General features: G+C 43.8%; 1 protein-coding gene across 1 annotated transcript in view; it reads right to left on the reverse strand.

Moving 5' to 3' along the window:
- The window catches only part of PDC (phosducin), a 12,653-nt gene extending 5,399 nt beyond the window's left edge, over positions 1-7,254 (reverse strand). Inside the window, exons 1-2 of the mRNA XM_015415248.1 lie at positions 7,191-7,254; positions 5,299-5,456 (exon numbers count right to left, since the gene is read on the reverse strand). Of these exons, the coding sequence (XP_015270734.1) occupies positions 5,299-5,456; positions 7,191-7,254 (222 nt within the window). The remainder of the gene's footprint in view (positions 1-5,298; positions 5,457-7,190) is intronic.
- Positions 7,255-11,913: the final 4,659 nt, after the last annotated feature.

Raw genomic sequence — 11,913 nt, forward strand, 5'->3', positions numbered from 1 at the left:
GATCGATTCCCAAGAAAATCAAGAGTGAATAGAGTGTGCAGAAAAGCACTCACTGACACACTTAACTCATTTTAAGTGGATTTATTGACTTTGAAACCACTCCATTACTCCATTGGGCTCTAGAGCTCTTCAAGAGAGGAGGTGGGGCTTCCAGTTTCCTTCCTGTGCTATTTTCGGCAGCAGAAACAGCCCCGAGCAGGGGGGGAGACTCTTTGCCCTTTTCTCTGGCTCCATGTGTCCCAGGAGAGGGACAAACATCTTCCCCTCCACCTGTGGCTGTTTCTACTACTGAAAATGGCACAGGAAGGAAACTGGAAACCCCTTCTCCCCCTTTACAGCTCTCTGGAGCCCAACAGAGCAATGCTGTGCTTTTAAAGTGCGTAAGCCCACGTCATGTGGTTTGTTACATATGATAGTGAGTTGGGTTGGGCATTTGTAACATCTAGTTTGCCTCTGAGTTGGGTTGTTCTTCAGGTGCAGTTTTCTTACCTGTCTGCCTTTATGAAAAGCTCTTTCAATATCAGGACAGTGCTGTGCATGTAAATAGGTCACTGCTATGCTAAATAAAAAATTTAGTGGAATCCTGATTGGCCATTGGCTCTGAGGCATTTTTTTTTTTTTACCTCATAGTGATCCTGTCTTTATGGAAATGCAGCCCATCGTTGTTGCTTCATTCTTCACTGTTGACACTATTTTGACTTGGCTTTCTAGTATTTGTGGTCACTACTGACTCCACTCCCCATCCCAGATCCACCACATAGGGTGTCTCTGGTACTATGCTGAGCTTTGAAGCAGGCAGAAATAATGAATGTTTGCTTTGAGGCTGGGAACTCAGTAGCATGAGATGAGAAACCACACCTAGGAGAAGTGTTTTTCACTGGACTTCAGAGGTGGCAGAAGTACTTTGGCTTTCTGCGGAGCTCAGCGGTGCAGCACTAGAAATCCCACAATTAGGAAGAGGGGAGAAGGGGTCTTATGTGGTGCTGACAGGAGCCCTCATGGCTTAAAGGTGCCTGCCTTTGTTATGATAAGGGAAAGCAGGATGCCCTGTGTAATGTACTGTCGCCATTACCACGTGTAGTGCATTCAGCCTGACATGCCCGGACTTGCCCGGGCTGACCAGGCAATACTCCTCAGTAGCTTCAGTCGAAAGACAAAGGATCCATAGGATCCTAGCCGGCCCAATCAAAGGGCCAGCTTCCCAGCCGGGAGACCAATGGTCGCCCGGTTACTGTAAATAGCCTATCGGGAGTAGGGGGTGTGTTTAGGTGTGCTTGGTGGCGGGTTTTCTGAACGCATATAAACCGGCCTGCGAGCTGGTTTCTTTGTCTTGTTCCTGATCTAATAAAGTACTCTTGCTGAATCACTCTTGCTGAATCACTCCACGTTCTGAGTACTTTTCAATTGCACTCCCAGGACCTTATAGAAAAGGGAGAAGAACCCTCTAGGATCAACATTTTAGCCTTCTCAGGTTCTCCAGGGGGGATAAATCTCTTGGTGAGAGGCCACAATAAAGGCGGCATTATATTTGGCTTGACAGCTTTTTGTACCCATCCTGTCCTCTCACTGGTAACCCTGCAAAAGCCTCCACCCCAAAAGGCAAAAGGCCCAACCAAAGTTGCACTCAGGGTGGGAAGAAGCCGTTGGATTCTCTGGACTTGGTACTGCCAGGGAAACACGGAAAAGTAGCAGAGTGCTCAAAGGCTTTAATGCAGCAGAGCTTGGGGCTAGGTGTGGCAAAAGACAAAGTTAAACGGAGTCAGCTGTCAGATCTAAAACTAATAAGTAAGTTTTATTAAAGGAAATACATGTCTGAGAGTGCAGGTAAGAGATATAGATTACCTATTCTAACTAACTAGATGTTGGACGTATGTCCAGCCTCCATGGTGCAAGATGGAGATCAAACACCTTCTTTGTGTGCGTGTGAGAGAGAGGAGTGTGTGAGAACAGAAGCAGAGGAAATTGCCCCTAAGAGTAGCATTCTACTTCAAAGGAAAGCATCAGACAGTAAGAAGGAAAGTATGCTTTGTGTGTCCTGGCCTCTCTATCTGTCTAAACTCTATGGTGCCATCTTCTCAAGTTTGAGACAGGAGACAGCACAAAGTCCTCCACTTCTAACAGAAGCCACCCTCTGCTGTGGAAATAGCAGTGAGCAAGACGGAGGCATGAAGAGGTAGCAATTGGCATTCCTCGGCCACCAGCCGCTGGAGTTGCCCATCCTTACTTATTCCTGTTGTCTGCATTTTGCTACACATAGCCCAGCACAATCCCCATGAACAGCTGGGCTGTGCCTCTGTTGTTAAAGAAAAAAGGCCCAGTTCAAGGGCTAAAAGGAGGAAGAAATGCTGGAGCTGGAAGTTCCAATACCGCCAGTTTGAAAGCAGTACGAAGCTCCACAGACAGACTGAAGGCAGGACTTTCTCATGGAGGCTCTAACTGCAGCACCCACCTTGCTGTTTGTTTCTCTGGAGTAAAAGAAGTTTTTCTTTGCTCCAGCTTAAAGGGGAAATCCCTGGGAGCCTCAAAGTTGTTCATGGAAAGAGCACAATATCACGTGGAGGCTCTCTGGAAAACAAGAGCATGCTACTATGTTCCACCAGGGAAAAATTCCTGTGTAGTGTGGAAACCATCCAGCTTTTCCAGTATTCAGTCTTTACCAGATTCCCTTGTTTTCCAAAACATCGCCATTTAGCTTTCAGGTTTTACTCCCTTAGTGTAAGGGTAGGAGTCTCAGGAGACTTTCCAACCCTTGACTCCTTATTTCTGGCAGCTGTCTTGCTAACAGAACCATTCTAGTGTTCATTTTCACTTAAGAGAATTTCCCCCTCTAATGTGCTTCCTGTTGGATAACACAAATGTTCTCATTTGGTCCCACTTAATGACATAAAAAGTAGACAAACTGATGCCCTTTGATTAGACCATCATGTATTTGCAGTGGAGGTTGGAGAAAGAAAGCATTTGTCCCTTTCAAATTACATGGAACTCTGACAGGACTTGAGAGGAGGTAAAATAAAGTTCATTTGAAGTTCACTTCAAATTTCTTCATAATTCTGTCCGTTGAACCTGAATTCTTGCACAGGGTTTTCAGCAGCAATTGATTCAATATTTTATTTTTCATTTTTTAAAAAGAGGTCTTCTACTTATAACCAAAAGGCAAGATATAAGTCAGCCAGAAGAAGCATAGATACAAACAGCTAGCAAGTTTAAAAATCCAAAAGCAATGCAAACATTAACAGTACAGTCCAAAGCAGGTTTACTTTGGAAGTCCCACAGTATACAGTGAGGCATTCTCCCATGTATCTTGCATAGGGTTGCACTGTGAGTCAAATAGTTCCTCAGTGTCAAGACAGAAGCTGTCTCAAAAGAATTTTCCAGTTTGTTCCAGCTAAATTCACTGCTCTCTGATTCTCTGCAGGTGTTAGTCACCTCACACACTGGCAGATATTTCTCAAGGTCGCCCACCGAAGCCTGCTAATTAGGCTCACACAGTTCAGCTGTGAATCTGGTTGGGGGGACTTGCTCTCACCCTGGAAAATTCCATGGATAATGCCCAGTGATTGGTTGAAGAGGTCAGGAGGTTATGGCCTGCAGCTTTCTATAAGTATGGCTAGTGAGAAGGGGTGTTATGTTATCCAGCCCTTTAACCTTTCCCCCCCACCTCTCCTTGCTGCCAGGAAGATACTTGAATTAGGGCTGTTTCCTTTAGGAACCAACTATGCTGTGTCAGGACTCCAGTAAAAGGTAGCTAGTCACCTTTCTTGTTTCTGTGCATGTTACTACCACTGAACTATATGCCTTGTTTTTATACTTTTCCCCCCTGAATCTCTTCAATAAAGCCTTCTTTTGCTTTATGGTATGTTGCTCAGGGAGATAACTGAGACGAAACCCAGGTAATAGCTTGGTTACATTACTACACCAAGGCAGGGTCTGCCTTAACACTTAGATAAACTCAAGCAGAAAAAAAATAAACACATATTTTAAAATATTGCCTGAACTATACTATAAAGGATACCGCTTTAGACACCCCTCAAACTAACTTTATGCACATTGTGCTTACCATATGTGCTAAACACGAACCAAATCTGAGGCAACCAACAGGTTGGGGAGGAGTTCATCCTCAAGCTGTAGAGCATAGTGTTCCACTGTGTAATTTGGGAAGTGCCTAATTCAGTGTTTGCCAAAATCACAATAACAGTATTGGTTTGAAGCCTTTCACTACAAATGGCTTTGAACAACAACAAATGTGGTTTAAAATGACCAAACCAACACAAAACCCATCTGAAGTAAGTATCTGTGACAGGTGGTGAGTGAAACCTGGTCCAGACATGGGGCAGAATGAGGTGGCAGATTTCTGAGGTGATACAATGGCCTGTATCATTCCAATGGGGGGGGGAGGGAGACTCACATTGTTCTATGTTCATTCCCCTGTGTAAAAACAAACTTGCTGAATGTGGAAAACCATCACATTATTAAAGGGACTGGACTAGGCTTTCTGCCTACTGGACTAGAGAGTTCTTTATATGCACACGCACCCATACCCAAGCTGATTTTGTTACATGGGGGAACATTTCAAAATGGTGTTCTCAGCTTCAAAGAGATACAGCCCATTCTGCCACCTCAGGATTCTTCCGCCTCATTCATTTTATAAAATATGTACGCTAGGCCTGAGGAGCAAATATTATACCGACACAGGTATATAACAAAGCACTCAAAATGAAAAGCAGCCTTTCTGCTCAAAATTGCCCTCTCATATGGTTTTAAGTTATGTACTTATCCTTGTAAAAATACATCTAGAATCCTGTTGGTTTAAAATTATATTTCTTTCTTGTTGGTTTTGGTTGTATTTGCGTTAGCCAATTTAATATGAAAAAAATAATGCAATGAAAATTAGATGGGTTGAGCATGACCTGAAAAGCAGAATAAAAATATAATAATGAAATAAATACTATTACATCATCACGACGTAGAACTTAGTTCATATTTGCTGGATTGTCACAAAGTTGCTGAAAATTGTTTTAGTGGGTAATGACTTGGTGGACGTGGCTATTGTAAGCTAAATGTGTGGCAATAAACACCATTGCCTGGCTACCTAGCCCTGGGCCTGATTGGCCTTGATCTGCTGTACCTGCATTTTTAATCCACCAACATTGTTGTATGAACTAGCAATGAAATATTCAATAAGTGAACAGGATATCAGAACTGGTGTCCAAATTCAAGTCTTAATTACTCCAGTCTTGTGACTGTTCCCCAGCTATTGAATCACTTTACTTGTGCATTTTGTTGGGTTTTTTTCCTTACCTTCCGAATCAATCTGTCTCTGGTCTCGCTTTCGTTGTCCAAGCGATGGGGTGAGGACATTTGCCTGATAAGGATCTCTTTCTTGCTCAGAGGCAGGGTATCTCTATTTTCACTTTCTAATTTAAACTTTCTCCAGTCATGGATCACCCCTTTAGGTCCTAGGAGAAGAAAAGGACACTGTTGCTTTATACTCTGCATGACTGCTGGGTCTCTTGAGACCTTCAGAATTCAGGGGGCAGAGCTTGGATACGCAGGGTCAGGGGATGAACTTGCTGGTATGGTATAGGACTCAACAGGGAAATGGAGCAATACCTTGATATGCTGGGTGGCAGAGCCTGACTGTGCTTGGTATTTTCATGGGACAAAAATTACGGACAAGGGGGTGTCCATTGCGAAAGCTTTAAAATTGTAGTTGCCAGCTACCCAGATATTATTTACTTCCATGTTGTAAAAAGCTTCAGCTGCCCATACACACACAACCTCTGTTGAAGGGAGTGGTCTTTTTTTTCCTCCCGATCCCAGGGATGGGAGAGGGGTATGTATGTATGATTTGGCTCTAGGCCTATTTAAACTCTCTGCCAGGACCCTTAGCTTCAAAGTAGTCAGATTCCCAGAAATGGTCATAATATCCTAGACTGGTGAGTAGGTGGGAATTAGCTAAGTGTTTATGTGCTGGATGTTGTACATCCCTCAGTCCCAGGGTACTTTCACACATGCTAAATAATGCAGTTTCAATCCAGTGATTGTTTGCAAATGGATTTTGCCATTTCACACAGTAAAATCCAGTTTCAAGGTGAATTGAAAGTAGACTGAAAGCTTGACCACGCCAATTTCCTCTCTCTTGCCTGTGGGTGGCCCCATTTCACTGTCATACCACAGGCATCATGGGACCATGAATTTTGTTATCTGGAAGACTGGTAGTTGTGCAACTCTAGATGAAATGCTGCGATTCTGATTCCTTTGTGAATTTTGGTTTGGAAATAATTGTGTATATTTTGTGATTAGGGGTATTCCACATTTAAAAAACAATAATTTTTGAAATTAAAAAAAATGTTTGTAAGTCAGTATAATGCACTGAATGCTACCACAGCATCATATGCACAGCAACTGAGGCAGGTCTGTTTTGTAACCGTGCATTTTATACAATCAACAGGGGAAAGTGTGGAAATTTCTGTTCTGTTAAGTGCTGCTACACTTGTACAACATAGGCTTCTTGGCCTTGGGCTGGGAAAGCATTCTCTACTAAGTCATATTTGTATAGCATATGCTCCAGGCCATAACAGATGCCCCACTGAGTTTGACCAAAATTCTGTTTCATCCATCGCCATCTTGAATAATGGTCTGACTGCTGCTCCAGGCAAGCTAACAAGCAGGGTATGGTGGAGATAATAATTTTAGGTCAGTTTGTTCTTTCCATGCTACCAGCCATTTGCCAATCGGAACATGGAAGTAATTTTTTTCAATCTAGCACATCAAGCTACTACTTGCAAAGTGGGTACTATCTGAACTTTGCTACTGGAGGGTAATCATGAAGGGAGACTTGGCTTGGATGAAATGTACAAAAAAAGTGGGCTTTTGTCTGAACCTACCTGCTAACAAGCCAACGACCTAATACCTGTATGCTATCATTTGTTGCTGGGGGACAATTCTTAGGGATATAAAGGAAACTTGCACAGACAAACTTTGCTTGTAGCGGCTTGGGGTGAAGTATGGCAATTAGAATGACACCTACTCCCCCTCCCAAGGACAGGGGATATTTCACATTAACCTCCCAAAGATCCCAACCTCCTTTATGTGTCCCTAGTGTTGTTTTTACTATGTACCAGTTAAACAAGGGGTACATAAAAGGAATCTTATTCTTTGGTAATGATTTTATACCATCACTCCTTTACCTGTATGTGTAGCCTCAGTTGCTTCAAAATCATCTTCCAAACTGGTTCCTTTTTGTTCTTCCATCACTGATTGGCAGACTCTGGCAGAGGGTCTACGGAAACAATAATGAATACATTGACAGACAGGCTGCAGTTTTTAGAGTTGACAATCCCCTAATGTGTGTGCTTTTCTGTTTCTGGTTGCTGGTTTAGATTCATAAGCATATGAAATCAGGGAATAGCTATTTCCTATTAAGATCTCAGGAAGGTCTCATAAACAATGGATCAAGTTCTTGTAATAATATTTTTAAATGATGGTTATGGTCCATGAAGATTTTAATTAAAAGACACATGGTTCCCAGCACTACACTGTATTGTGTGCCTGTGGTATTTTATACTTTTCTGTTCTGTGTTTCACACGCTCTTCTGCTAGCTTTGGGGACTGTGGTGCCTTGCTCGGTTATAAAGCGGTGCTCCCCCTCCCACTTTATAAGTTCAAAAAAAGGAGAGATACTTTCTGTGTTTTCCGACATGACTTAAGCACACATGGAATATACACTCCCAGGAACTGCATCTGTTCACGTGTTTACTACATGTTTTTTTAAAAATGTGATGGCCCTATATTTGTTGTCGTTGACGTGCAACTAAAACATAAATTGCATCCTTTCCTATAACATTAATATGGTAGTTAGGTTTGGTATAAAAGGTAAAGGTTCCCTTGCTCGAAAGCCAGTCGAGTCCAACTCTAGGGTTGCGGTGCTCATCTCCGTTTCAAAGCCGAAGAGCCAGCGCTGTCCGAAGACGTTTCCGTGGTCATGTGGCCGGCATGACTGAACACCAAGGCGCATGGAACGCTGTTACCTTCCCACCAAAGTGGTACCTATTTATCTACTTGCAATTTCTTGCTTTCAAACTGCTAGGTTGGCAGGAGCTGGAACTAGAGACGGGAGCTCACTCCGTCATGCGGCACACTCGGGTCTCGAACTGCTGAACTACCGACCTTCCACAGCCTGCAGTTCAGCGTCTTAACCACTTGAGCCACCGCAGCTCCTAGATTTGGTATAACACAGATTGTTCCAATAATGGCTTCTTTTTAGACCAAGCGAAATCCCCAAAAGAAAAATGAAGCTCATCATCAAAACTCAGAAGTGCTTAGCCAGGGTTCCCCAGCAGGGTGCCCATGGGTGCCATGGAGCCTGCCAACAAGTTTCCTGATGCCCTCCAACTGTTTTTGGAAAGTGGGTTAGAACCAGATTGGGCTTTTTGCCCAGAAGGGCTTCTGATTGGCTAAGGGAGATTTGAACGGTTATGCAGATTTTTTTTAAATGTTGCACTGGAAGCTGCTGCTACCAAAACACAAAGATCTTCACTGTGTGAAGCTGCAGCAGTGCTTTTGTGGCTGGCTCCTTCTGTGGTGGCCATTTTTCTGAAAGCCATTTTGTGGCTGCGCCCAGCATGTTATGTCAGTACTCCAAATGTTCTCTTAGGGTCAAAAAGGTTGGGGGATCCCTGATCTATGTGATTGAAAAGAGTGGAATAAACATCTGCATACACAATAGGGCTCCCAAATCTCGCCAAATCGCGGTGGGGGATCCGCATGTCTTTGCGGAATCTGTGCCGTGGGGATGGCGAGACGCATTGCACCGCTGTCGCCAGGACATGATGCTACGCGTCGCTCTGGCAACAGGGCTGTTTGGAGCCCCGTTGCCAGAGTGACGTGTAGTGTCATGTCCTGGCGATGGCGGGTGCAACATGTCTCGCCGTCCCCGCGGCACAGATTCTGCAAAGACACACAATTCTCCACCGCAACTTGGCAACCCTAATACACAACCAGTTGACTGAAAAGTCAGTTTGTTGAAAGTGGAACACATTTTAAGTGGTTTTACTGATTTAGTCCTAAGCTGTTGATTCTTAGCTTCTCTTTCTTTTCTCCATGACATAATTGGCTGAAGCAGAGCTCATATAAAGTTCAGGGTGGCTTTTTTCTTCAAACCCCCCCCCCCGGTCTTCTTGCTGCAGTGCTGGTGGATGTAAAATGACATTGGGAGCTAATTCTGTAACTTCAGCATCTTAGGTCCAATCTGCATTGGTCTCTGCATTGGCCGCTGTGCTGGCGGTCTCAAATTGTCTCACAAATCTCTCTTTGCATTGCTTGCCGCAGCCATTCCTATATTGTATTGACACCGCATTGGCTGTCTGCATCATTTTATTGCCATGTAGTGGCAACTCTGAGGTCACTACAGTGTCTCACCGGGTTATGTGGGTCTGGTTTTCAGCCAGAGCAATTGCTCCTCCCCGCCCCTGAACTGCTGTGAGCGATAAGCAGACAACTGGAGCCAAATCCTCCCGCGCCCCCAGTTTTTCTGTGATCATGTTTCTTTTCTGGTGGGTTAGAAGCATGCCCACCCCAAACCATGTTATTTCCGGGGGCAGTCCCCAGAACACCCTGCCTGGCAACCGCTGGGTGTTTTCTGTTTTTTACCCAGCTTGTTCACTTTCCAGCCCCCTTCCCCTCCACCAGGTCACCCCCCTTTACTTTCTGCGTGGGGGGGGGTTGCTTTAGCCCCCTACGCTCTATTGCTTCAAGTGTTTTCTTCACAGCCTGGCATTTTTCTGATGTATGTGCTGAGGAGAGATGAAAAATATGTGAAGCAATGGATCATAAGGCAGTGAATGGGAAGAATTCAGCTGTCCATGCTCAAACATACCTTTTTTGTGAACAGTAGACACATACTTTATATGTGAACAGAGAAAGACTATAAACAACAAACCTGACTGTCCCTATCATGTCTAGTGTGTTAAAGTCAGTGAGGAGGGTTGCCAGGCACAATCAGCAGGGGTCTGGGGGGAAACATGGGGGGGAGGGTACTGGCAGACAATGGTGTGATATCACTTCCAGGAAAACCCCAGAAGTGACATCACAGCTTTCTAGGAATCACAGGAAACTCTATGGTGAAACCACAGGGTGTCCTGTAATTCCTTGAGTGAACTGACATCACTTCCTAGTTTTCCCTGGAAGTGACATCACACTGTCACTCAATGGTGATTTTTTAAAAAAGATTATTTTTCTCCCACCTTCCTCAGAAGTGGCAGCAGGAAATGAGAGCTCGGGCAAGGGAAACCAGCAGCCCTATCAGTGAGTGAGCTGGCCAGAAATATAGATTATCCTGAGGAGTAACCATACATTGTCTGAAACATGCATACCAGAATCTTGATATAATTATGACTAGTCCTAACTACTTGGAAGTAAATAATGTTAAAATAAATGGAAATTGCCATGCACTTAGGTCTGAAGTGTAAAAATACAATAAGGCAACATAAACATTTGGCGGAGGTAGCCTTAAAGTTAAGAAAACATGGACATGCTCTTGGTCTGTTTAAAATGGGAATTCTTCCATAGGTATTGCTATGTTTGCCTTTCCCTCCAGATGCATATCAAAATAATCCCAAAGGATCAGAATTGCACTATTAAAGTGAAATTTTTAGCTATAGCAGGTGTGAACAGGAGGAAATTGGCCAAAGCCAAAGCAGATAAGCATCTTCATATATTATATACTATAATCAAAGAGGTTTAAATTAATTAGAAAAAATATTCTTACTACTTCCTTATATATTTCAAAGCCTGAGGGACTACTGGGCACCCAAGTATCTTAATACCATGTTTAGAAATCTTGAGTTGCAAGTTCTACTAATTTATTTTTAAACATTGTGTTTATTTCAAATTTTTCCAAAAGTACAGTAATATCACACAGTACCAATGCAAGATATAGTGTTAACCAAACAAAACACACACACCCTCCGGCCTGAATGAAAACGTCAAACAGGCCGTCAAACAGGGTCATAAACAGTGTGGAATTAAACTAGTGTTACAATTCAATGTCATGAAAGTTCTACTATTTGTGTTGGTGTCAGAGTCCCGTTTATTGAGTACAGCTTAAGGCCCCCTGGAGTGGATACGTAGGACTACTGAGAAGTGTTACCATTCATCTCATTATAGTCTCTTATTTCCTCCAGGTATGCCATTTTAGACTATAGAACAAAACTGTTCATAGATTCCACACTTGTTACTAGACCTACCTTGGCCAGCTCACTGGTTCTAGCCATTGAGACCCAAACTAAAAATTCTGCGAGAAGGCTGGCTGCCGCTGACTTGCATCTCTAAATCTTGCCTCTGACCATGTCTCCCTAGCATCTTCTAATAATGGGGAGTGGCTGATGTGACATCATTGTACTCATTTACCCTGCTCCTGCCGTACTTAACTGACTATCATTTGCAGGGAGAAATTGTTTGAGCTTGATGGCTCATGTGTCCGATGTCATTTTTTAGTAGCGACGTTGCTGTTGGCAGGTTGGAAGTGTGTGTTGGTGATCCCTTGTAACATCTACTTAGGGCTTGTTAAGATGAAAATTATTTGAGGGGCTAAGCAGCGTAACAGATGGCAAAAATTTAATACGAAAAACAATCAAAAGACAGGGCTAGGCAAGATGACTTTGCATTTGTTTATTTCCGTGGAATGTCCGCTTGTCTGATGTTTAAAGCTTTTATCTGGCACCAGAGGTCATTTCGGAGGGGATCGCGGGGGATCGCAGTTCCCCCGGGTGAGGTACGGGGGCGGGGCACATAACGAAGCCCCGCCCCCCGCTTCCGGCCGCCCCGCTTCCGGCCCTCATTCAGCCAGGAGGAGGCAGGAGAAGAGGGAGGGTAAGTTCCTTCCTCCCTGCCTCTCCCCACCCCTGCCTGCCT

The sequence above is a fragment of the Gekko japonicus genome, unplaced genomic scaffold, assembly GCF_001447785.1.
Source record: "Gekko japonicus isolate JY-2015 unplaced genomic scaffold, Gekko_japonicus_V1.1 scaffold269, whole genome shotgun sequence".
Classification (NCBI taxonomy): domain Eukaryota; kingdom Metazoa; phylum Chordata; class Lepidosauria; order Squamata; family Gekkonidae; genus Gekko; species Gekko japonicus.